Source organism: Embiotoca jacksoni, unplaced genomic scaffold (genome assembly GCF_022577435.1).
Source record: "Embiotoca jacksoni isolate LCO1_2020_lvr unplaced genomic scaffold, fEmbJac1.0.p SCAF_3, whole genome shotgun sequence".
NCBI classification, from domain to species: domain Eukaryota; kingdom Metazoa; phylum Chordata; class Actinopteri; family Embiotocidae; genus Embiotoca; species Embiotoca jacksoni.
In genome coordinates, this window is record NW_027185381.1 from 12,608,013 (window position 1) to 12,634,388 (window position 26,376).

Consider the following 26,376-nt stretch of genomic DNA (forward strand, 5'->3'; position numbering starts at 1 on the left):
AAACTTATATCAGTAAACACATAATTATCAGTTCACAGTATTATCACACTGTCTAACTCTCTTGGACTGAATTGCCCTGAAAAGAATAAGATCCCTCGTATAAACTCTGATGTTTGTTAATGATCTACCTGTCTGCCAGATGTAAAGCAGCTGGCAGACAAGGTGACGCAGGTTTTGTGTAAAGCATTGCTTCTGAACACGCAAGTTTGAGGTCACTGTTGGATGACACCTGTGTTAATGTCATACTCACTCATGAGATTTTTAATTTCCGTGGAGTTTTGTAACTTCAACATCATGATCCCAGTGCCTTAAGTTTTTGTATTTATGCTGAACAATTGTGTTAGTTGCATCAGCATTTCTAAAGTAATGTAAATGCAACATTGAGTCATTTTGTATTGTAGATATGACTGCATATATCAACAATCTATGCCTAATTATCCAGTTTCTCCCTGTGACACTGATTCAGAAGACATTTCATTCAGATGTTACCACTAATTAGTAAATAAAAGTTTCGAACTGAGGTGCAGGAGAACTGTTTTATTGTTGCAGACTCTTCCAGAAATAAAATTATTCATTGAAGTGCAAACATATTTGTTCAATCAAGAGATAAGGAGGATGTGAGAATAATTTATATGGGACTTGTGGAAGGCGTCGGACATCCATTAAACACATGTTTGCCATGTCTTGGCACGAAAACGTCAGGTCCCCTTCTGAAAGAGGGTGTGAGCAAAAACTTGTGCAATCTGAATATAAGGGGCTGTCAAGTGCAGTGTGACTAGTATACCTGCTTTGGTGACCACAAGGCCACAGTGGCAAAGATGAGTTGGAGATCTACATGGTTGTGTTTTCTCGCTTTGTCTATTGCCAGTGTCATTGAGGTCCAAGGCAGACTGGGTGAGGCTCAGATAGTAACCTTAATGCTATAAATGGATTATTCTGCTTAATTAATGCATTAGAATGAAAAATGTGCAGCATACATTGATCATTTACTGACTCAAATTTTTCTTTTCCAGTTCGCAACCATGTCAGCAGCATCTGTAGCACATGGGGCAGAGAGCACTTCAAGACGTTTGATGGTGATGTGTACCAGTTTTCTGGTATGTGCGAGTACAACCTGGCCTCCGACTGCCACGAGACCTACCAGGAGTTCGCCGTGCACATGAAGAGGGAGGACAATGATGGAAACCCTACAGTCAGCTATGTGGTGGTCAACATCAACGACCTTTCATTCCACCTCAGCAAGAGTCTGGTCACTGTGAACGATGTCCCGTAAGTAAAAAAAAACAAAACAACAACAACAACAATAAAACATAAAAGCCTGAGAAATAAACTCTGATATTTGAACATTATAATAAAAAAAACATTATTGTTTCTAGTGTCACAATGCCATACTACCAGGCAGGAGTAACAGTGGAGAAAAATGCTGTTTACATCAAGCTCCAGTCCAAAGTCGGCATCACTGTTATGTGGAACAGTGATGATGCAGTCATGGTAAAAACTGAAAGGCACCTCCAATGGATGTTATGATACAGAGAAAATTTTGACTTCTTTCAAATTATTTTCACTTGAATCGAAGATTTTAACATATTTTTTTTTAAATTAATGTGGTACAGACTAATACAGTTACAGTATAGACATATTTTTTTGTGTTGTCGATGATATTTGAATAGATTCTCATAAATAAATAGCTTTTCAGTCAATTTTCTGTTTTGATAAAGAACAAACAGAACAATGGTTATTAGATTAGGTCACCATTATGCCTATTTTATGTATTGTGTTTTTCTTTTATATACTGTATTTTGAAAAGTGTTAAAAATACTTTCAAAATAGTTGTAAAAATTGTTTTAACCTTTTATTGTGTGTTTTAAGGTGGAAATTGATAATGAATATGCTAATCGTACTTGTGGACTTTGTGGAGACTTCAATGGTGTTCCAGTCTACAATGAGTTCATTCTTCATGGTATTTAATGTTAATCACTTTGTATTAATTTATTTCATCAGTAATCTGCTAAACTATGGTGACACTATGAATGTAATTATATGTAGGTCGCAAAATCAACCCCATTGAGTTTGGCAACAAACAGAAAGTCCATCGACCTAATGATGACTGTGAGGACCCCTATGAAGAGGAAGAGGGATCCCTGGAGGCTGTGAATGTGCCAGATTCATGCAAGGAGTTTGTGAGTTTATTATCCAACTAGCTTTAACAAACAGAGATGATACTTTGTACCAGAGTAACTTTTTCACTGTTATCCTTCTCTTTTTTGTCCTTTTTAGCAAACCACCTGTAATCAGATGCTGCGTTCAGAGTCCTGGAGCTCCTGCACCAAACTGATTAATCCGGAGCCTTACATCCAGGCCTGTGTGCAGGACGTGTGTGGCTGCACCAACAGTACAAATGACTTCTGTATCTGCAGCACGCTGTCTGAGTTTTCTCGACAGTGTTCCCACGCAGGAGGAAATCCTCCCAGCTGGAGGACACCTCAGTTCTGTGGTAAAGTTTTGTGTTTTCTTTCCGTTTGTTATCATTTCTATATTTTATATATTATGGAGTGGAGAGGGAACCAAAGCCCTGAAATCAGTTCAGTGAAAACGAACTCAATTGTTCTTTTAATAAAAAATAGTTTTTCATCAAAATTGTTACTGAAATGGAAAAGAAGACATTTAAAATTGCATAACAAAATGCCACAAATGTGTATCTGTCAGTGTCGCTCGTGATTTAAAATGTAGCATAGAAAAATTGTGAATAAAATAAATACAGAAAAAATCTACAATTGTTACATTCAGAGAAAAAAAATCAAATTACTTCCTCACTTGATTTACCATTAAATAGTTCATTTAAATTCACACCTCTTCCTCCTTCCATCAATCCAAACTGTACTTTATATCTCCACAGCTAAACAGTGCCCGTTCAACATGGTTTATGAAGAGAGTGGTTCCCCTTGCTTGGATAGTTGCACACATCAAGACACGAGTTCACTGTGTGAGGACCACACGATGGACGGCTGCTTCTGTCCTCCTGGTTAGTGCTCTTCATATTTGAGTTTCCGTCTACACACAACACTATTTATAGTTTCACTTCTAATGACCCTCGAATGTGACTTGTCTACTTCAGGAACTGTGTTTGATGATATTTCCATGAGGGGGTGTGTTGCTCAGTCCGATTGTCAGTGCAAGCATGACAAAATTTATAACTCTGGAGAGATTTACAGACAGGAACGAGAGGAATGGTGAGTCACACATTGAATAGCAGAATGTTCTATTGCAGTGCAGTGATTTGTTCTGTTGTTGTAAATTATATGTTTTTTTTCAGTACATGTTTCAAAGGTAGATGGGCTTGTGAAAGTCTTCAAACACCGGCTACATGTGCAGTTGAAGAAGGTTCACATGTAACTACCTTTGATGCGAAAACCTACACCTTCCATGGAGACTGTTACTACACCCTGGCGAAGGTGGAGAGCAAGGTGAATGAGTTGTAGCTTTGTACGATTGAATAGCAAAACACATACAGTATAATTATCTGATTTAAGAAAATAAATCTAGTATCTATTATCAATCCATTAATCTATTATTCTTACTCACACTGTTTATATTTCAGGATGATGCAAGCCCAAAGTTTACCATCCTGGCCCAGTTGGTGCCGTGTGCAAACCAAGAGCTAGACACTTGTCTGAAGACCCTTAAAATTCTGCTGAACAATGACAGAAACAATGTGAGTTGAATACTGCAATTACCTTTTAGACTTCACACAGATATCTGCAACACTAATGGCCACTTCTAATTCTATTCAGGTGTTAATGTTCACCTCTGATGGCACAGTAAAGCAGAACACACAGACCATCAGTTTGCCGTACTACTCAGGTGAGTTGCTCAATAAGAAACTCTGAATGAAACATGTTACTGTTAACTTTTGTTTTATGTTATAACATCAGAAGATCTTACTGATTTTGTGTTCCTCTTCATTCAAAGGAGACGTCAGCATATTCCATGCTTCATCCTTTCACATTTTGCTCCAGACCAGTTTTGGTTTGCGAATTCAGATTCAGCATGTTCCAATCATGCAAGTCTACATCAGCCTGGAGCAGAGCTACAGAGCAAAGACACGAGGTAAATTTTACTTTTGTCTTAACATTTGGCTTTGACATAAATAATGTGTCAGGATTAATATGTATACATTGAATTACTAGTCACTGTAAGTCCTAAATGATGAAGATGATCACAGTGATTTTTACTTCAAATGAAACAAATGAACAGATTATATAGAAAATGCTCAAAACTGCAGGAAAATTCATAAATACTGTCTTCCTTGTTCAACGATGAAAAACCTTAAGGCTTGCTGGCCTTGATTTTTGGGAATACTTTTTATTGTCAGTCTTTGATTCCAACAACTGACAACTGACTCAGGCAACTGAAGGGATGTCAGAGCAGCATTGCTGCTCTTTTAGATTAAAAGCAACCAGTTAAGGTGTTTTGTGCATCTCATCAGGATGGGTGACTTCCATTGTAGATTCTCCTGGCATATCCAACCGGAGTAAATCCAGAACATGCTTGAGAGATTAAATGTTTAATCTGAACTAGGAATGGCTCCTCCATGAGGCTGCTGCAAAATGTAGCTGTGGAGAGCGTCATCTGGACTAAGTTGGTTAGCCTTCTTCTGATACTTAACTGGACTTTTTAGTTAATAGGCATTTACTGATTACGGTAATTACTGCCCATCAAAAAATTTACCCCCATCATCTTTGCTCACCCCTGAATCCCACTCAGTAAACAAATAGAAAACAAATCTATTTGTGGTTTCAGCCGTATTTGGTATTTCCGTTAGTACTGTCATAATTACTCCAATTTTAAACTTTTAACTTAATTTTGAAGTATTTGGTGTCTTCAGGTTTATGTGGGAACTACAACATGGTTCTGTCTGATGACATGAAGACTCCTCAGGGTATCGTGGAGGGAACTTCTGCCACTTTTAGTAACTCCTGGAAGGCTAACCTCATGTGCCAAAACAGAGAAGAAAGACTTGATGACCCATGTTCTCTCAGTGTGGAAAATGGTAAACAGCAGTGGTTGCTTTCTTTGATTTAAACACTTATTTATATTGCTGAAGTGTTGTATTTAAGGCAACTGGATATAAATGGCTTGCTGTTTCTTATTTCTCAGAGAGGTATGCCAAACACTGGTGCGCCTTGCTGTTAAGTCCAAACAGTACCTTCACGCAGTGCCGTTCAGTGGTGGATCCTGAACTCTACTACAAGGTACAGTAAAACCTCTCTGTTTGTCTGTTAGTAAATTTTATGGGACTGTAATTCTCAAAAAGTGTCTGCTGTCCTCTGCAGCGATGTACTTATGCCAGCTGTAACTGTGAGAAGAGCGAGGCCTGCCTGTGTGCCGTCTTCTCCTCCTACGCACGAGCTTGTGCATCAAAGGGAGTGTTTTTGACTGACTGGAGAGAAAATGTGTGCGGTAATGGTCTCTTTCATTATGTTTTGCTACAGTTTAATAATGATTTCTGGAGTTTGATTAACATCATCCCTTTAATATATTATAAAACTATTAAGTATTGATCTTCACATTGTGCACAATACAGATAAATACACCAAGAACTGCCCAGCCTCTCAGACCTTCTCTTACAAGCACCAGAGATGCCAGTTAACTTGCGGATCACTGGGCTCAAAGCAGCAGAGCTGTACCTCTGATTTCTTGCCTGTGGATGGCTGCTCCTGCTCTGAAGGCCTCTACCTAAATGAAAAAGGCACCTGTGTCCCCATGGCAAAATGTCCCTGTTACCATAACGAAGTTCACATTAAGCCTGGAAAGTCCATCAACATCAAAGATGAGCACTGGTGAGTCAGTTCAGGACTTAAATGAGTCCTGAAGACCAAGGATTAAGCATAATTACAACACATGCAGCATTTAAGATTTACAGAAACTACATGTCTAAATAATTTTGTGTTGCATTGTATATCTTTGGTGTCATTTTCTAGTGTGTGCACTAATGGAGTGCTTCACTGCCATTCTTGGAGATCCCGCTCATCAGGTCAGTTTTTTCATTATCTCATCCTTTTCCACAACACAAGCCTTTGGCTGACAAAATGCATATTAAAGCAGTTTCAACTTTTGTTGCAGCATGCCCTTTTCCAAAAGTATTCTTCGACTGCTCCACTGCGGGCACAGGAGAGCTTGGACTGCAGTGTGCTCGAACTTGTTTAAATCTGGACAGCGATGATTGTGTGAGCTGATTTTGCTGCTGTGTCATACTTGACCTTTTAGTTTCAAATAACTGGGTCTAATTATTTTTTTCTGAATTTAATGGTGGCAGTTTGTTACACTGATGACGAAACACACAGTACACATTCATACAGTAGTTTCTAGTCTGTTTTGGACAGTAATTAATGACACTTTCAGAAATGATATCTCTTCTTCTAACCTTCCCAGGACTCCACAGAGTGTGAATCTGGCTGTCGGTGTCCTAATGGCCTCCTTGATGATGGCAAAGGTTCCTGTGTGAAAGAAAATGAATGTCCATGTCAGCACGGCGGCCATGTCTTTGCCCCCGGAACACAAATTCCCAACCAGTGCAACACCTGGTAAAACCGTATTTTAATCAATGATTATCATATTTTCCTGCATATGTTCAACCTGCAGAATTCAAAAAACTGTATTAAATTGAACCATTTCTGATTTAGTACCTGCAAAAGTGGAAAATGGAAGTGCACAGAAAAAACATGTCCAGGAACTTGCATTATTTATGGAAGTGGTCACTACAATACATTCGACCAGCAAAGATACGGGTTTCAAGGACATTGTGCCTACGTTGCTGTCCAGGTAAATACCGTCAAAGTCATATAAATTACAGGCTGTGACAAAAATCAGCCTTTCACTCATCCACTAACCCTTTTAAAATGGAAGATCATGACTTCACAGTGAGCAGTAAACTGAGATTTTGGACTCGACTAATCATTATCAGTTTGTGTCATCACTAACAGCGATTGAGTCACGCATCTGTAATTTTCTTATCTATAAAAGGTGGCACATTGCATTGTGGGATTGTTGAAAGTATGCATAAATGAAATGGCAAACAGTGAATGTAGTGCATGATATTGAAAATAGTGGAATGATTTCAGACACAGTGGACATGTGTGATTAACTTGTTTTGTCAGGGTCCATCTCAGAAATGAATATGGTCAAGGTTAAAACACTATAGTCAATATATTGTATGATGCTTGAAAAATGTCACTTCAAGATGACTAATTGTTATAGTGAAGAATATAAATGGCACATGCAGATAACTACATGATCTTTACACGTTTATTTATGTTATAGCTTTTCTGCAACAGTCCTAAAATATTAGTAATGGTCAAGCTTAAGTTTGATTTGATTGATGGTCTTTACGATAGAACATACACACAAAATGTTTAATGAATTTATCTCTTTTAAGAACAAATGTGGCAACAAAACCGTACAGGACAACTTTGGAGTTTCCACAGAAAATGTACCATGTGGATCTACTGGCACCACATGCTCCAAGTCAGTCAGAATTCAGCTTGGGGTAAGACCTCACTTGAACATCTGAAAAGTTTTCAGTGCCTAAAATATTCAATATATTTTTTAGTTTTTTAACATTGTAATGCAAACCACAGAAATCTCATTTACATTACAGAAAATGGAAATTAAACTGTCAAAGGGTACATATAACGTAGAGGATCTGGGAGATGGCCCTGAGATTCAGTACAAAATAAGGAAGGTTGGCTTGTATGTGGTCGTAGAGTCTGCCATTGGTCTGGCAGTGATGTGGGATCGCAAAACAACTGTTCGCATCCTTCTGGAACCACAACACAGCGTGAGTCACAGATGAATGAAATCTTTTACATTGAGAGTTAGAGAGAGTGTATGATTTTGTCTCATCTGTTCTCGACAGTTGTCTCTTCTGATCCTTTTCTTATACCACATATAAATATATTCAGACAAGAATGTACAGTAACATTGCCAAAAAAAAAGGCACTTACAATACTCATAAAATATGGAGTTCATTTAATATAATAATGTGTTTATTGACATGATGAGAGTTGTGCCACTGACTGAGTGACTCTTTTGTGTGGCTGTAAAGGGAGAGGTATGTGGCCTGTGTGGAAATTTTGATGGTGATGGGCAAAATGACTTCACCACACGGAGTCAGCTAGTAGTGAGCAGCCCATTAGAATTCGCAAACAGCTGGAAAGTCTCCAGTACTTGCCCAGATGTGGAGACGAATGTTGACCCCTGTGAAGCAACACCCAATCGACATCACTGGGCAAAAATGATGTGTAGCATCATAACTGGACATACGTTCCAAGAGTGCCACAGTAAGGTAATGACAGTAGTTTTTGATTTCAAGTCCCGTGGCTGAAAGTATAAAACACATTGTTAAAACTCTGTCATCAACTTTGAATGACTAAACAGGTTGACCCGCGTCCATTTCATGAAAACTGCGTGAAAGACTCGTGTGCCTGTGACACAGGAGGAGACTGCGAGTGTTTCTGCACAGCAGTGGCAGCTTATGCTCAAGCTTGTAATGAGGCCGGTGTCTGTGTTGCATGGAGAACTCCAGAAATCTGTCGTAAGTAAACTATTTTACTCTAATTAGAATTTGCTTTTTTATTTAAATTTTAAACTTGGAGAGTGCAAACCTCTATGTAGGCCAGTGGTCCATTCTTCTATGATATGAAAATCTGCACCCATAGTATGTCTGGATATATTTCCAAAACTATTCAAACACAAGTAATCTCATGGCACTTTACATAAGAAGGTCAAAACCTCACAATATATTGGAGAAAGGCCCAACAGCTGAACAGTTCTCTTTTGAACAGCATTTGGCGTCAGAGAGAGGAAAAACTCCCTTTTAACAGGAATAAGCCATCTGCCTTGTCCAGTTCCTACAGGTTTCTGTTTAGGTATGGGCGTGGAAGGCCTGGGGCTAGAAAGAGAAACTGGGGAATTGTTGTTGGTTGAGGGAGTGATATAGGGAAGAATGAATAACTGAAAAGTAGAAAGAATGACTGTGACAATGACAAGCATCTGTAAACGGCCATCTTCGGCCATCTTCAGCTCCCTCCACAAATTTCCATGGTTTGGAGTCTGTTTGGACAATAACAAAGACTTGTCCTGAGGCCAGTCCAGTGTTGACTTGGCTGTATGCTTCAGGTCATTGTCATGGTGAAATGTGAGTCATCAACCCAGTGTCAGGTCATTGTACTTTGGAGCAGGTTTTCTTCAAGGACTTCTCTTTATTTGACTTCAGTCATTCTCCGTTAATTTTGACCAGACTCCCTTCTGCTTAGAAGTGCCCACATAGCATGAAACTGCCATCACCGTAGCCATGGTAATAACCAGGTGGTAAGCAGTGTCCGCGGTTTATCAGGAAACTTTAATGCTTGGTCTTTCATTCATCAGATCAGAGAATCGTTTTCCTCATGCACTTGGAATCCTTTAAATACTGTTTAGCAAACTCCAAGTGGGCTGTCATACGTCTTTTACTCAGAGTGGCTTTCATTGAGCTGTTGTAAAGGCCTGATTGCTGCAGAGCTACTTCTGGCACTTTCTCCTATTTCTGCAGAGGATTTCTGAAGCTCTCTGTTAAAGAGACCGGTGGCTTCTTGGTCATCTCCCTGACCAAGGCACTTGTTGCTTGGTTACTCAATTTGGCTGAACAGCCTACTATATCAGTTCTTGCGGTTTCAAACTTTTTCTGTTTCATTATTATTGAGTCCAGTATGAGTGAGTGTTTCCAGGAGCACAGTATAAGATTTAGAGTTTTGTACCCTTGCCCTAACCTATGCCTAACCTCAGTTATAACATCAACGTTTACAGAGACTTCATTCGTTAATCCATTCAGATTGCCATATGTAGGCTCAAATCAAGTTTTAGTCACAACAAGGATTCATATAGCAAAAGAATTCTCCTGACAATGGTTCAGAGTGCCACATGCAATATGTTTTCATTTTGTCAATATGAGTTATTAGGTGGACACTGATAAGGAACATTGCCAATTTTCCATTTGAAATTAAATTTACAGTGCAATAAAATGTGCAATAATTAAAGTTATCTATATATGTGTAGTTTACATATAATGTATAATGTAAATGTACACACTGTCATTATAATTATTTTTACACATACTCTCATCAATGCATTCATTTAGATATTAGTTCAACATACTTAATTCTTCAAAAAAACTTGAATATATCTTATATACTTATAAACATTTTTTAAATTAAAATGTATTTCCCTTTATAATTATCGATAAATGTTTTCAGTCAAGTTATTAATTTCCAAAAATAGGGAAAACTAAATGTTCAGTCAGGCCTGCGAGAATGCATTGGGGTTTGAGTTTGAGTTCACATTATACAGAGAATATTGTCAATATCTAAATATATGATATATCTTAAATCATTTCTTCCTAGCTGTCTTTTGTGATTACTACAACAGCCCAGATGAATGTGACTGGCATTACAACCCTTGCCACACACCTTGCTACAAGACCTGTTTGAATCCACTGGGAATTTGTAGCAACCCTTTACCTACCCTGGAAGGTAAGAGGTTCATTCATGACAGACAGCTCTGTTTGACTATACATATGAGGATTGTGCAGTCAAAAACGTTGTATAATATTTAATGTGGTTTTTACAGGATGTTATCCTATATGCCCAGAAGATAAGCCCATATTTGATGAGCGGAACAACACATGTGTGGAGATATGTGATGGTTGCTTATACAACGGGACTTTATATAATGAATATGATGTTATTTACAATGTGACTGACAACTTGGGAATGTGCTACTATGCAATCTGCATTAATGCAACAGTAATAAATGGAAATGAACCTTGCTCCGTGACAACCACCCCATCACCGACATCAACAACTGCAGAGCCAACCACAACCACCAAAGTTACAACGCCAACACCTCAGCCTCCCACAACAACTGCAGAGCCAACCACAACTCCAACACCTCCTCAGCCTCCCACTACAACTGCAGAGCCAACCACAACCACCAAAGTTACAACGCCAACACCTCAGCCTCCCACTACAACTGCAGAGCCAACCACAACTCCAACACCTAAGCCTCCCACCACAACTGCAGAGCCAACCACAACCACCAAAGTTACAACGCCAACACCACAGCCTCCCACTACAACTGCAGAGCCAACCACAACTCCAACACCTAAGCCTCCCACTACAACTGCAGAGCCAACCACAACCACCAAAGTTACAACGCCAACACCTCAGCCTCCCACTACAACTGCAGAGCCAACCACAACTCCAACACCTAAGCCTCCCACCACAACTGCAGAGCCAACCACAACGTCAACACCTCCTCAGCCTCCCACTACAACTGCAGAGCCAACCACAACCACCAAAGTTACAACGCCAACAACTAAGCCTCCCACTACAACAGCAGAGCCAACCACAACTCCAACGCCTAAGCCTCCCACTACAACTGCAGAGCCAACCACAACCACAAAAGCTATGACCACAACAACTTCTATTACCACTCCATGTATTCCAACGTGTGAGTGGTCAGATTGGTATGATGTGCATGATCCACAAAAAGACAAAAATGACTGGGAAACATATAAGAACATCACGAACAGTGGGATAGAAATATGTGAAAATCCTATGGAGATTGATTGTAGATCAGCCGATTATCCGAACAAACCCTTTAATGACTTTGTGAGTGAAACCGGCCAAATTGTGACTTGTGATGTGGGATATGGTTTAATATGTAAAAAAGAGGATCAGTTAAGACCTCCAAAAAAGTGCTTCAATTACAAGATCCGAGTATGTTGTGACATATGTTCACCAACAACCCCAACAACATCTCCCACTACAACTGCAGAACCAACCACAACTCCAACACGTAAGCCTCCCACCACAACTGCAGAGCCAACCACAACCACCAAAGTTACAACGCCAACACCTCAGCCTCCCACTACAACTGCAGAGCCAGACACAACTCCAACACCTAAGCCTCCCACTACAACTGCAGAGCCAACCACAACTCCAACACGTAAGCCTCCCACCACAACTGCAGAGCCAACCACAACCACCAAAGTTACAACGCCAACACCTCAGCCTCCCACTACAACTGCAGAGCCAGACACAACTCCAACACCTAAGCCTCCCACTACAACTGCAGAACCAACCACAACGCCAACACCTCAGCCTCCCACTACAACTGCAGAACCAACCACAACCACCAAAGTTACAACGCCAACAACTAAGCCTCCCACCACAACTGCAGAGCCAACCACAACCACCAAAGTTACAACGCCAACACCTCAGCCTCCCACCACAACTGCAGAGCCAACCACAACCACCAAAGTTACAACGCCAACACCTCAGCCTCCCACCACAACTGCAGAGCCAACCACAACGCCAACACCTAAGCCTCCTACTACAACTGCAGAGCCAACCACAACCACAACGGTTACAACACCAACAACTAAGCCTCCCACTACAACTGCAGTGCCAACCACAACCACCAAAGTTACAACGCCAACACCTCAGCCTCCCACTACAACTGCAGAGCCAACCACAACCACCAAAGTTACAACGCCAACACCTCAGCCTCCCACTACAACTGCAGAGCCAACCACAACCACAAAAGTTACAACGCCAACACCTCAGCCTCCCACCACAACTGCAGAGCCAACCACAACGCCAACACCTAAGCCTCCTACTACAACTGCAGAGCCAACCACAACCACCAAAGTTACAATGCCAACACCTCAGCCTCCCACCACAACTGCAGAGCCAACCACAACGCCAACAACTAAGCCTCCCACTACAACTGCAGGGCCAACCACAACCACCAAAGTTACAACGCCAACACCTCAGCCTCCCACTACAACTGCAGAGCCAACCACAACCACCAAAGTTACAATGCCAACACCTCAGCCTCCCACCACAACTGCAGAGCCAACCACAACCACCAAAGTTACAACGCCAACACCTCAGCCTCCCACCACAACTGCAGAGCCAACCACAACGCCAACGGTTACAACACCAACAACTAAGCCTCCCACTACAACTGCAGTGCCAACCACAACCACCAAAGTTACAACGCCAACACCTCAGCCTCCCACTACAACTGCAGAGCCAACCACAACCACCAAAGTTACAACGCCAACACCTCAGCCTCCCACTACAACTGCAGAGCCAACCACAACGCCAACACCTAAGCCTCCTACTACAACTGCAGAGCCAACCACAACCACCAAAGTTACAACGCCAACAACTAAGCCTCCCACTACAACTGCAGTGCCAACCACAACCACCAAAGTTACAACGCCAACACCTCAGCCTCCCACTACAACTGCAGAGCCAACCACAACGCCAACACCTAAGCCTCCTACTACAACTGCAGAGCCAACCACAACCACCAAAGTTACAACGCCAACACCTCAGCCTCCCACTACAACTGCAGAGCCAACCACAACCACCAAAGTTACAACGCCAACACCTCAGCCTCCCACTACAACTGCAGAGCCAACCACAACGCCAACACCTAAGCCTCCTACTACAACTGCAGAGCCAACCACAACCACCAAAGTTACAATGCCAACACCTCAGCCTCCCACTACAACTGCAGAGCCAACCACAACGCCAACACCTAAGCCTCCCACCACAACTGCAGAGCCAACCACAACCACCAAAGTTACAACGCCAACACCACAGCCTCCCACTACAACTGCAGAGCCAACCACAACTCCAACACCTAAGCCTCCCACTACAACTGCAGAGCCAACCACAACCACCAAAGTTACAACGCCAACACCTCAGCCTCCCACTACAACTGCAGAGCCAACCACAACTCCAACACCTAAGCCTCCCACCACAACTGCAGAGCCAACCACAACGTCAACACCTCCTCAGCCTCCCACTACAACTGCAGAGCCAACCACAACCACCAAAGTTACAAAGCCAACAACTAAGCCTCCCACTACTACAGCAGAGCCAACCACAACTCCAACGCCTAAGCCTCCCACTACAACTGCAGAGCCAACCACAACCACAAAAGCTATGACCACAACAACTTCTGTTACCACTCCATGTATTCCAACGTGTGAGTGGTCAGATTGGTATGATGTGCATGATCCACGAAAAGACAAAAATGACTGGGAAACATATAAGAACATCACGAACAGTGGGATAGAAATATGTGAAAATCCTATGGAGATTGATTGTAGATCAGCCGATTATCCGAACAAACCCTTTAATGACTTTGTGAGTGAAACCGGCCAAATTGTGACTTGTGATGTGGGATATGGTTTAATATGTAAAAAAGAGGATCAGTTAAGACCTCCAAAAAAGTGCTTCAATTACAAGATCCGAGTATGTTGTGACATATGTTCACCAACAACCCCAACAACATCTCCCACTACAACTGCAGAACCAACCACAACTCCAACACGTAAGCCTCCCACCACAACTGCAGAGCCAACCACAACCACCAAAGTTACAACGCCAACACCTCAGCCTCCGACTACAACTGCAGAGCCAACCACAACTCCAACACCTAAGCCTCCCACTACAACTGCAGAGCCAACCACAACCACCAAAGTTACAACGCCAACAACTAAGCCTCCCACCACAACTGCAGAGCCAACCACAACTACCAAAGTTACAACGCCAACACCACAGCCTCCCACTACAACTGCAGAGCCAACCACAACTCCAACACCTAAGCCTCCCACTACAACTGCAGAGCCAACCACAACCACCAAAGTTACAGCACCAACAACTAAGCCTCCCACTACAACTGCAGAGCCAACCACAACTCCAACACCTAAGCCTCCCACTACAACTGCAGAGCCAACCACAACCACCAAAGTTACAACGCCAACACCACAGCCTCCCACTACAACTGCAGAGCCAACCACAACCACAAAGGTTACAGCACCAACAACTAAGCCTCCCACTACAACTGCAGAGCCAACCACAACCACCAAAGTTACAGCACCAACAACTAAGCCTCCCACTACAACTGCAGAGCCAACCACAACTCCAACACCTAAGCCTCCCACTACAACTGCAGAGCCAACCACAACCACAAAGGTTACAGCACCAACAACTAAACCTCCCACTACAACTGCAGAACCAACCACAACCACCAAAGTTACAATGCCAACACCACAGCCTCCCACTACAACTGCAGAGCCAACCACAAGGGTTACAGCACCAACAACTAAGCCTCCCACTACAACTGCAGAGCCAACCACAACCACCAAAGTTACAACACCAACAACTAAGCCTCCCACCACAACTGCAGAGCCAACCACAACCACCAAAGTTACAACGCCAACACCACAGCCTCCCACTACAACTGCACAGCCAACCACAACTCCAACACCTAAGCCTCCCACTACAACTGCAGAGCCAACCACAACCACAAAGGTTACAGCACCAACAACTAAACCTCCCACTACAACTGCAGAACCAACCACAACCACCAAAGTTACAATGCCAACACCACAGCCTCCCACTACAACTGCAGAGCCAACCACAACTCCAACACCTAAGCCTCCCACTACAACTGCAGAGCCAACCACAACCACCAAAGTTACAACGCCAACAACTAAGCCTCCCACCACAACTGCAGAGCCAACCACAACCACCAAAGTTACAATGCCAACACCACAGCCTCCCACTACAACTGCAGAGCCAACCACAACTCCAACACCTAAGCCTCCCACTACAACTGCAGAGCCAACCACAACCATCAAAGTTACAGCACCAACAACTAAGCCTCCCACTACAACTGCAGAGCCAACCACAACCACAAAGGTTACAGCACCAACAACTAAACCTCCCACTACAACTGCAGAACCAACCACAACCACCAAAGTTACAATGCCAACACCACAGCCTCCCACTACAACTGCAGAGCCAACCACAACTCCAACACCTAAGCCTCCCACTACAACTGCAGAGCCAACCACAACCACCAAAGTTACAACGCCAACAACTAAGCCTCCCACCACAACTGCAGAGCCAACCACAACCACCAAAGTTACAACGCCAACACCACAGCCTCCCACTACAACTGCAGAGCCAACCACAACTCCAACACCTAAGCCTCCCACTACAACTGCAGAGCCAACCACAACCACCAAAGTTACAGCACCAACAACTAAGCCTCCCACTACAACTGCAGAGCCAACCACAACCACCAAAGTTACAACGCCAACACCACAGCCTCCCACTACAACTGCAGAGCCAACCACAACTCCAACACCTAAGCCTCCCACTACAACTGCAGAGCCAACCACAACCACCAAAGTTACAACGCCAACACCACAGCCTCCCACTACAACTGCAGAGCCAACCACAACTCCAACACCTAAGCCTCCCACTACAACTGCAGAGCCAACCACAACCACCAAAGTTACAACGCCAACACCACAGCCTCCCACTACAACTGCAGAGCCAACCACAACTCCAACACCTAAGCCTCCCACTACAACTGCAGAGCCAACCACAACCACAAGGGTTACAGCACCAACAACTAAACCTCCCACTACAACTGCAGAGCCAACCACAACTCCAACAACTAAGCCTCCCACCACAACTGCAGAGCCAACCACAACCACCAAAGTTACAATGCCAACACCTCAGCCTCCCACTACAACTGCAGAGCCAACCACAACTCCAACACCTAAGCCTCCCACTACAACTGCAGAGCCAACCACAACCACCAAAGTTACAGCACCAACAACTAAGCCTCCCACTACAACTGCAGAGCCAACCACAACCACCAAAGTTACAACGCCAACACCACAGCCTCCCACTACAACTGCAGAGCCAACCACAACTCCAACACCTAAGCCTCCCACTACAACTGCAGAGCCAACCACAACCACCAAAGTTACAACGCCAACACCACAGCCTCCCACTACAACTGCAGAGCCAACCACAACTCCAACACCTAAGCCTCCCACTACAACTGCAGAGCCAACCACAACCACCAAAGTTACAACGCCAACACCACAGCCTCCCACTACAACTGCAGAGCCAACCACAACTCCAACACCTAAGCCTCCCACTACAACTGCAGAGCCAACCACAACCACAAGGGTTACAGCACCAACAACTAAACCTCCCACTACAACTGCAGAGCCAACCACAACTCCAACAACTAAGCCTCCCACCACAACTGCAGAGCCAACCACAACCACCAAAGTTACAATGCCAACACCTCAGCCTCCCACTACAACTGCAGAGCCAACCACAACTCCAACACCTAAGCCTCCTACTACAACTGCAGAGCCAACCACAACCACCAAAGTTACAACGCCAACACCTCAGCCTCCCACTACAACTGCAGAGCCAACCACAACCACAAAGGTTACAGCACCAACAACTAAGCCTCCCACTACAACTGCAGAGCCAACCACAACCACCAAAGTTACAACGCCAACACCTCAGCCTCCCACTACAACTGCAGAGCCAACCACAACTCCAACACCTAAGCCTCCCACTACAACTGCAGAGCCAACCACAACCACCAAAGTTACAATGCCAACAACTAAGCCTCCCACCACAACTGCAGAGCCAACCACAACCACAAGGGTTACAGCACCAACAACTAAGCCTCCCACTACAACTGCAGAGCCAACCACAACCACCAAAGTTACAACGCCAACAACTCAGCCTCCCACTACAACTGCACAGCCAACCACAACTCCAACACCTAAGCCTCCCACTACAACTGCAGAGCCAACCACAACCACAAAGGTTACAGCACCAACAACTAAACCTCCCACTACAACTGCAGAACCAACCACAACCACCAAAGTTACAACGCCAACACCTAAGCCTCCCACTACAACTGCAGAGCCAACCACAACTCCAACAACTAAGCCTCCCACCACAACTGCAGAGCCAACCACAACCACCAAAGTTACAATGCCAACACCTCAGCCTCCCACTACAACTGCAGAGCCAACCACAACTCCAACACCTAAGCCTCCCACTACAACTGCAGAGCCAACCACAACCACCAAAGTTACAACGCCAACAACTAAGCCTCCCACCACAACTGCAGAGCCAACCACAACCACCAAAGTTACAATGCCAACACCTCAGCCTCCCACTACAACTGCAGAGCCAACCACAACCACAAAGGTTACAGCACCAACAACTAAGCCTCCCACTACAACTGCAGAGCCAACCACAACCACCAAAGTTACAACGCCAACACCTCAGCCTCCCACTACAACTGCAGAGCCAACCACAACTCCAACACCTAAGCCTCCCACTACAACTGCAGAGCCAACCACAACCACAAGGGTTACAGCACCAACAACTAAACCTCCCACTACAACTGCAGAGCCAACCACAACTCCAACAACTAAGCCTCCCACCACAACTGCAGAGCCAACCACAACCACCAAAGTTACAATGCCAACACCTCAGCCTCCCACTACAACTGCAGAGCCAACCACAACTCCAACACCTAAGCCTCCTACTACAACTGCAGAGCCAACCACAACCACCAAAGTTACAACGCCAACACCTCAGCCTCCCACTACAACTGCAGAGCCAACCACAACCACAAAGGTTACAGCACCAACAACTAAGCCTCCCACTACAACTGCAGAGCCAACCACAACCACCAAAGTTACAACGCCAACACCTCAGCCTCCCACTACAACTGCAGAGCCAACCACAACTCCAACACCTAAGCCTCCCACTACAACTGCAGAGCCAACCACAACCACCAAAGTTACAATGCCAACAACTAAGCCTCCCACCACAACTGCAGAGCCAACCACAACCACAAGGGTTACAGCACCAACAACTAAGCCTCCCACTACAACTGCAGAGCCAACCACAACCACCAAAGTTACAACGCCAACAACTCAGCCTCCCACTACAACTGCACAGCCAACCACAACTCCAACACCTAAGCCTCCCACTACAACTGCAGAGCCAACCACAACCACAAAGGTTACAGCACCAACAACTAAACCTCCCACTACAACTGCAGAACCAACCACAACCACCAAAGTTACAACGCCAACACCTAAGCCTCCCACTACAACTGCAGAGCCAACCACAACTCCAACAACTAAGCCTCCCACCACAACTGCAGAGCCAACCACAACCACCAAAGTTACAATGCCAACACCTCAGCCTCCCACTACAACTGCAGAGCCAACCACAACTCCAACACCTAAGCCTCCCACTACAACTGCAGAGCCAACCACAACCACCAAAGTTACAACGCCAACAACTAAGCCTCCCACCACAACTGCAGAGCCAACCACAACCACCAAAGTTACAATGCCAACACCTCAGCCTCCCACTACAACTGCAGAGCCAACCACAACCACAAAGGTTACAGCACCAACAACTAAGCCTCCCACTACAACTGCAGAGCCAACCACAACCACCAAAGTTACAACGCCAACACCTCAGCCTCCCACTACAACTGCAGAGCCAACCACAACTCCAACACCTAAGCCTCCCACTACAACTGCAGAGCCAACCACAACCACCAAAGTTACAATGCCAACAACCAAGCCTCCCACCACAACTGCAGAGCCAACCACAATGCCAACACCTCAGCCTCCCACTACAACTGCAGAGCCAACCACAACCACCAAAGTTACAACGCCAACACCTCAGCCTCCCACTACAACTGCAGAGCCAACCACAACTCCAACACCTAAGCCTCCCACTACAACTGCAGAGCCAACCACAACCACCAAAGTTACAATGCCAACAACTAAGCCTCCCACCACAACTGCAGAGCCAACCACAATGCCAACACCTCAGCCTCCCACTACAACTGCAGAGCCAACCACAACCACCAAAGTTACAACACCAACACCTCAGCCTCCCACTACAACTGCAGAGCCAACCACAACTCCAACACCTAAGCCTCCCACCACAACTGCAGAGCCAACCACAACCACCAAAGTTACAGCACCAACAACTGAATCTCAAATCACTGGTCCCACAGTACCTCCAGTCTCTGTAGCAACTGGCCCCCAAATAAACGTAACATCTCAAACACCATTAACAACGCCAACTGCCACTACACAATGCTTCTGTTTTGTTAATGGCACTCATTATAAACCAGGTAAGCAACAACATACAGCAATTTTGTCTATAATTGTGGTATAATATGATGTCCTGATGTAAAAAAAAAAATGCATTACTCTTCATGTATTCTTTGTTTTATTTCATTCATCAAGGGGATGTAATATTTGATATGCACCACATTGGAGCAGGCGTATGTCTCACAATGATATGTTCTGATATTTGTGAAATTCAAAACAAGACTGAAATTTGCCTGACCACGCCCACGCCTAAACCCACACCTAAACCCACACCTCCTTTACCTACTTGCCCTGAATGGGATGTCTCGGTAAGACTTTTAATGTATCTAACACATTAAAATCAGTACAATTTACACTGTGTAACACTTACACAGTTACATGCATATGATTGATAATAATGTACATTTGCACTTCAATTACAATCTTTCTTGTCTCGCAAAAAATCTCAATATCCTACTAATTTTTTCTTTTTTTTTCCTTTTCTTTTTCTTTAAGGGAAATGAGACCTTCTTCTTGTGCAACTGCACCATGGCCAGATGCATTGAGAACAATACAATTGAAATAGTTCCATATGAATGTCCACCCATTCAGAATATAACTTGCACTAATGGAAAGAAACCAGTTCTTGTGTATGATGAGTATTACTGCTGCCAACATTATGCTTGTGACTGTAAGTGTTTCTGTAGATATTTGATATTTGTATTGACTTGTATACTTCTCTTCCAAATACATTTGAGATTTTTTACCTTTTTTGTTTCTTTTCAGGTGTATGTGAAGGATGGGGAGATCCTCATTACATCACTTTTGATGGATTCTACTACAGTTATCAAGGGAACTGTACTTATGTGTTGATGGAAGAGATTACAACAACACATAACTTGAAGATTTATATTGACAATGTCTTTTGCGATCCTACTGAGGATGTTTCATGTCCACGATCAATAATAATATCATACAACTCGCAAGTTGTCACACTCAAGAATCATAACCTTATTGGAGCTGCACAGTTGGAGGTAAAACTATACTTACAATATACTGTCTGAAAATACTGTATGTTCTGAGAAACTCACCAAACTCACACAGATTACCACTAGCGTCGATAGAATAGCAATACTGGATCCTTTTTGCATGGTACATTTTCTTTATGTTCCTTGTCAAATGGTGTTTTTTTTCTTGTAGGCATTGAAAGGTGGAGTAAGTCTGAAACTACCTTATTCACAACAAGGTGTTAAGATCATTAATTCTGGCCTTAACTTGGTTTTGGAGATCCTTCGCTTGGAAGTGGTCATTACATTTGGAATAACTGGCTTTAGTGTCACCCTTCCATTTCAATACTTTGGCAGAAACACACAGGGTCATTGTGGTAAGAACTCTCCCTCTCTCTGCTGAAAACATTGGTAAATCCTTTGTTAGACTGCAATATGAACTGTTGTGTGACCACTGTCAGGAACATGCAACAATAACCAGGCTGATGACTGCATGTTGCCTGGAGGCAAGCTGGTGGAAAGTTGTGCAGTGATGGCTGACTACTGGCCTGCAAACGACATTTCCCAACCCAACTGCCCGATACCACCTGTACTACCCACCAATGTACCTGAACCACCACCAACCTTAACTCCCTGCAACCCAGATTCCTTATGCAACCTGCTGTATAGCAGGTACACATTCTCTGATCAAATATAGAAGTTCACATTCACCCCCATAATGGTGACATAGTGCAGTTAAAAAACAATATCTTGAACTTTGGTTTTGCTTTTTTTTCACAGTCTCTTTGCAGTGTGTCATCCCTTTGTCTCTCCGGAAAATTTCTACAAAGGCTGTGCTTTTGATAGCTGCCATGTTTCCAACCCAGCAGTAGAGTGCACGAGTTTGCAGACTTACGCTGCTGCCTGTGCTCAGGCTGGAGTTTGCATTCATTGGAGGAACCACACCACACTTTGTGGTAAGCAACTTGTCATTATTCTATTGTAAATGCTGGGATTGTTGGAATCAGGAGAGGCAATTTGTTTTCTGTTTCTTTTGAGGCATTTAGCCCAAACTGAACAAACTGCTGTACCTTTTATTAAATAGAGTATAGGTTGGCAGCATGTATTTATAAAGAACTAATTGAGGTCTTTTCTTCACCAACAGCAAGTGAGTGCCCATCAAACAAAGTTTACAAACCTTGTGGTCCTGCAGACCAGGCAACCTGTGAAGACAAGTAAGTTTCCATTAAAAATTAAGCATGTTAATTTTGCATTTTATTGTGCAAGTTAGCATTTCCCAAGATTATGATCATAACGGAAAGTGGCAATAAAAATGCGTTGGAAACACCATTGTGAAAATAAGAGACAAAAGCAGTGTATCAAATTAAATGTGTTTTAGAGCTCTGAAGGAAATTAAGTACACAACACGTTCTTTCTTTGTGATTTTATTTTACAGTCCAAACGATCCAACTATGAACTTCACCACAGAGGGCTGCTTCTGTCCTGATGGAATGAAACTCTTTAACAAAGACTCTGAAATATGTGTTGAAAAGTGCGGTAAGTGTAGTGTATATCCTCAAGTGTGACAATTGAACTGAATATATCATGTCAATCCTAAAGTCCTTCTGGATTATTACTTTTCCAACAGGATGTCTGGATCCTGAGGGCATTCCTCGTGAGGTGAGCCAAGTAATTTATTCATGATTCAAACCTAACCTGTATTGTTTACTTGCTAGAGACAATTAAATTAATTAATTCACTGTGGTTTATTCTTTTAGTTTAATGAGAGGTTTGAGTACAAATGCCAGGACTGCATCTGTGACAAGTCCACCAAGACTGTGATTTGCAAACCTAGAGTGTGCCCGGCACCACCTATAGCAAACTGCACTGGTGACGGGTTTGTCCTCGTCAACCAAAGTAATCCATCGGATCCCTGCTGTTCTGCCTTTGTTTGCCGTAAGACGCACAGAATCTACGCACATTTGTGGTTTAACATTTTCTGATTTGTATTTGCAGATGGCAATTCATCAACGTGACCCTGAACAATAACTATTTTATTATCTCTGCAGAATGTCAAATCAGCAGTTGCCCAGTCTTTATCATGAACTGTCCAGTTGGATTTAAGTCAGTTATCCAAGTTCCTGAGGGAAAATGTTGTCCAGAACATACATGTGGTGAGCTCATGAATTCAATTTGAATTTCTATAAACCCTAATAACCACAGTAACACTTTAAATCATTTGACTTTGCTCCTGTCTTACTCTTTCCTAGAGCCCAAAAGAGTTTGTGTCCACAAAAATGTTGAATACCAGGTAAATAGGAAATGGATGATCTTTCACATCATTTGTTATTACATCATCTTTTACTTCTAATGATTTCTTCTAAATGTGGCTAAAAGCACAAGTATTAATACATTTCCTCTTTATTTGCTAGCCTGCTTCTTCAGTTCCTGTTCAGGAATGTCAGGAGTGTACCTGCACCAATGAGGCTGACCCAAAATCTGGTCTGTTCATAATAACTTGCCAGTTCCAGCAATGTGACAAAAATTGTGAAATGGTAAGACAAACGACAGCAACTATGCTCACATACACAACACACTGCAACTTGCTTTTCTCAAGTGTGCTCAGTGTCACTTCTAAGATTTAACTTGGCAGCCTAACTTCCCCCTCTCTCTCTCAGGGATATGAATATGTGGAAGGTGATTATGATGAATGCTGTGGAAAGTGTGTGCAGACACATTGTGTCCTCAATGTTAACGGTACCAAGCAGCTCTTGATGGTAAGTTGGATCATATCCGTCGGCTGTTAGTCCACATGTTAATGTTCTTTCACCTAAAGAGACTTGGTGTTTTAATATCTGCACGTACTCCTGCTTGTGTGTGTGTGTGTGTGTGTGTGTGTGTGTGTGTGTGTGTGTGTGTGTGTGTGTGTGTGTGTGTGTGTGTGTGTGTGTGTACATCCAATTCACTGCTCTCCAGCAAGGAGAAACCTGGTCACCGCCTGGAAATAAGTGTGAGCATTACTCCTGTGTTAAGAGTGGTGAGACTTTAACAACGGCCAGTTCACAGATTGTCTGCCCACCATTCCAACAGAGCAACTGTCAACGTGTAAGTATTACTTTCAATGAATTAATTTTGATTGATTGTGTCTGTGTGAACAGAAGTGTAAAGATATTATATTGAAGTTGTGTATTTTCCTCTTTAGGATACAATTCAGACTGCAGCAAATGGCTGCTGTAAAATTTGTGAGTATGACTTTTTCATTTCTTTTGAGTAGAAGGTACACAAATGAAAAGCTAATTGTGTGTATTCTTTGAAAAGGTGTGGAGAAGGAGAAGGCATGCAAGTTAGTGCCCATGAAAACCCACGTGATATACAAAACCTGTCAGTCTGACCATGAGGTAGATATGCCATATTGTGAAGGATCCTGCAACACTTTCACCAAGTAAGGATAATATTGCAACTATTTCTCATTCTTCTGGAAAGTTACGAAAATATTTTGCTGTGGTTCTGCCGATTTTGTGTTTACCAATAAACCCTGCCTCTGCTTTCAGGTACTCTCAAGTAGCAGCTGCCATGCAGCATTCTTGCTCCTGCTGCAAAGAGACACGCTTCACCAATCGCACCGTTGAATTGCTCTGCCTGAATGGAGACCTGGTGCCCTACACATACATGCATGTGGAGGAGTGTGGATGTGGCCACACAGACTGCACCAGAGATCCTGGTCAACCTGCTCGCAGGAAGCGAAGCTTCAAACTGCTGTGATAAAACAATCATTATAAAACAACATTAAGGGATGTGTGATGCAAATGTCTCCTCCTGTATTCTTCTAACAATCATACCATCTCTTACAAAGTAATTGACATTACAGAGAGAGTATTTAACAACTGATCAAATAAAAAGATGCAACTCAGTTTAGGTCTCATCTCTTTAAATGTCCTGTTTGTGCTAATACAACTTTTATTAAAAAAAAAAACAATTTTACTTATGAAGACTTTCACAAAAACCCAAAAGATGATTTTGTTTTTTTTGTGGTCCTTTACAGTGGAAGTAAGGTATATTTTCAATTTTGGTGGGAATCAGGTCGTACACATATTGTCAAACTACAATAAGAACACTTACAGTAAAGTGCTACTGTAGACACTGCAAATTTGATAGATTCTGGACTTTTCATTTCTATCGTCCAATTACAGTTCAAGCCTTACTTACACAATTTGTATCACTGAATATCGAGAAAAAAATTTGAAAAATATTTCTATGCTCTGCTACCACTGACTAAGTATCTTCTCGCAAATAACCCAGTGACTCTGGGGGCTTTTAAGACATTGCACCTGAGGTTTCATTTTAATTCAAGACAAGCCTTTAACAGGGCAACCTGTCTAATTCAATGCTCTGTTTCCTGCCTCTGTTTCCTGCCGAAACACACCCAGACAGGGTTTGGCTTCTGTGAGGGGACTTTTCCAAAAAGCTATTCGTATTTCCGTCTGACATTTAGAAACTGAATTTCATATCCCTCAATCTAATTCGTATTGATACTTGCAAATACAAAGGTTTGCCAAAACATTTTTTTTTTTTTTTTGCAGTCTGTTTAGACCCACAGAGCAGTTGGATAGAGGAAAGTCTGAGCGTTGCAGCTATTACAAATAGGAGCACTGTCTATGTTATAAGAGACAGTACATGTAGCAGCATATGTGTCATGGACTATGGATAAACTGAGGATCACTTTTAATTGCTTTGACACATTCAGTGACACCATCTTTCAACTGTTACTCAAACTCAACCGCCACCAAAACTAAGTGTATTAACAGTGACATGAAGTTAAAGGTATACAGCACAATCTATGAAACAGAGAAATGCCTGTGGTTTAATGTTGATAAATACTTCAAAGACAATGTTGATACACATGGTACTTCTCATTGTTTTAGGTCATTGTGTAATGTGAGACAAATTTACTGTTGGTAGACCCTGAGATGTGTATCAAATGCTATGGTTTCGTGAGTACATTTTTAATGTAAGATTAACTGTTGCCCTGTCCAAGTCCCAAAGTTATCAGGATAAAGCAGTTATATATAATGGTATATAACGGTAATTAACTGCACTGAGCTGCATATCAGTGAGACCTGTCTGAACAGTCATTAAAAAGTAAAGCTTTTTTCAATTCAACTTTATATATATATATCTCTCAAGTACAAACTACAGGAAGAAGACAAGTTAATAAGATCCAATCTTATGGCATAAAAATGCATAGAGAATGAAAGAGAGAAGAGGAGAGAGGTGCTAGGTGCATAATGGGAGGCCACCCAGCAGCCT

At 42.9% G+C, this 26,376-nt stretch overlaps 1 protein-coding gene across 1 annotated transcript; it reads left to right on the plus strand.

The window, feature by feature from the left end:
* The first annotated feature begins 818 nt into the window (after positions 1-818).
* Positions 819-24,948, plus strand: LOC138205951 (mucin-2-like). The gene is made up of 53 exons (XM_069162336.1): positions 819-894; positions 1,014-1,269; positions 1,377-1,491; positions 1,870-1,960; positions 2,047-2,180; positions 2,278-2,494; positions 2,897-3,022; positions 3,116-3,230; positions 3,314-3,452; positions 3,599-3,712; positions 3,792-3,861; positions 3,970-4,107; positions 4,886-5,050; positions 5,158-5,252; positions 5,334-5,460; positions 5,585-5,840; positions 5,982-6,034; positions 6,142-6,227; positions 6,433-6,584; positions 6,684-6,822; positions 7,436-7,546; positions 7,658-7,837; positions 8,105-8,344; positions 8,437-8,593; positions 10,437-10,565; positions 10,663-10,737; positions 11,479-12,461; positions 12,993-13,104; positions 13,837-14,657; positions 15,513-16,046; positions 16,125-16,196; positions 16,710-16,781; positions 17,400-17,681; positions 18,567-18,644; positions 18,957-19,316; positions 20,326-20,412; positions 20,600-20,774; positions 20,870-21,117; positions 21,284-21,467; positions 21,552-21,762; positions 21,871-22,046; positions 22,235-22,304; positions 22,526-22,626; positions 22,718-22,749; positions 22,848-23,025; positions 23,139-23,243; positions 23,340-23,380; positions 23,502-23,624; positions 23,748-23,846; positions 24,046-24,174; positions 24,272-24,311; positions 24,388-24,511; positions 24,621-24,948. Exons 1-53 carry the CDS (start codon positions 819-821, stop codon positions 24,829-24,831), a joined length of 9,204 nt encoding a protein of 3,067 aa, XP_069018437.1. The 3' UTR covers positions 24,832-24,948.
* The last annotated feature ends 1,428 nt before the right edge of the window (positions 24,949-26,376 follow it).

Coding starts and splice junctions, on each gene's coding strand:
- LOC138205951 (XM_069162336.1), top strand. CDS start 819: ATGAGTTGGAGATCTACATGGTTGTGTTTTCTCGCTTTGTCTATTGCC. Junction 3,231..3,313: donor AGACAGGAACGAGAGGAATG/GTGAGTCACACA, acceptor GTTTTTTTTCAG/TACATGTTTCAAAGGTAGAT. Junction 23,381..23,501: donor ACAAAAATGTTGAATACCAG/GTAAATAGGAAA, acceptor TTTATTTGCTAG/CCTGCTTCTTCAGTTCCTGT.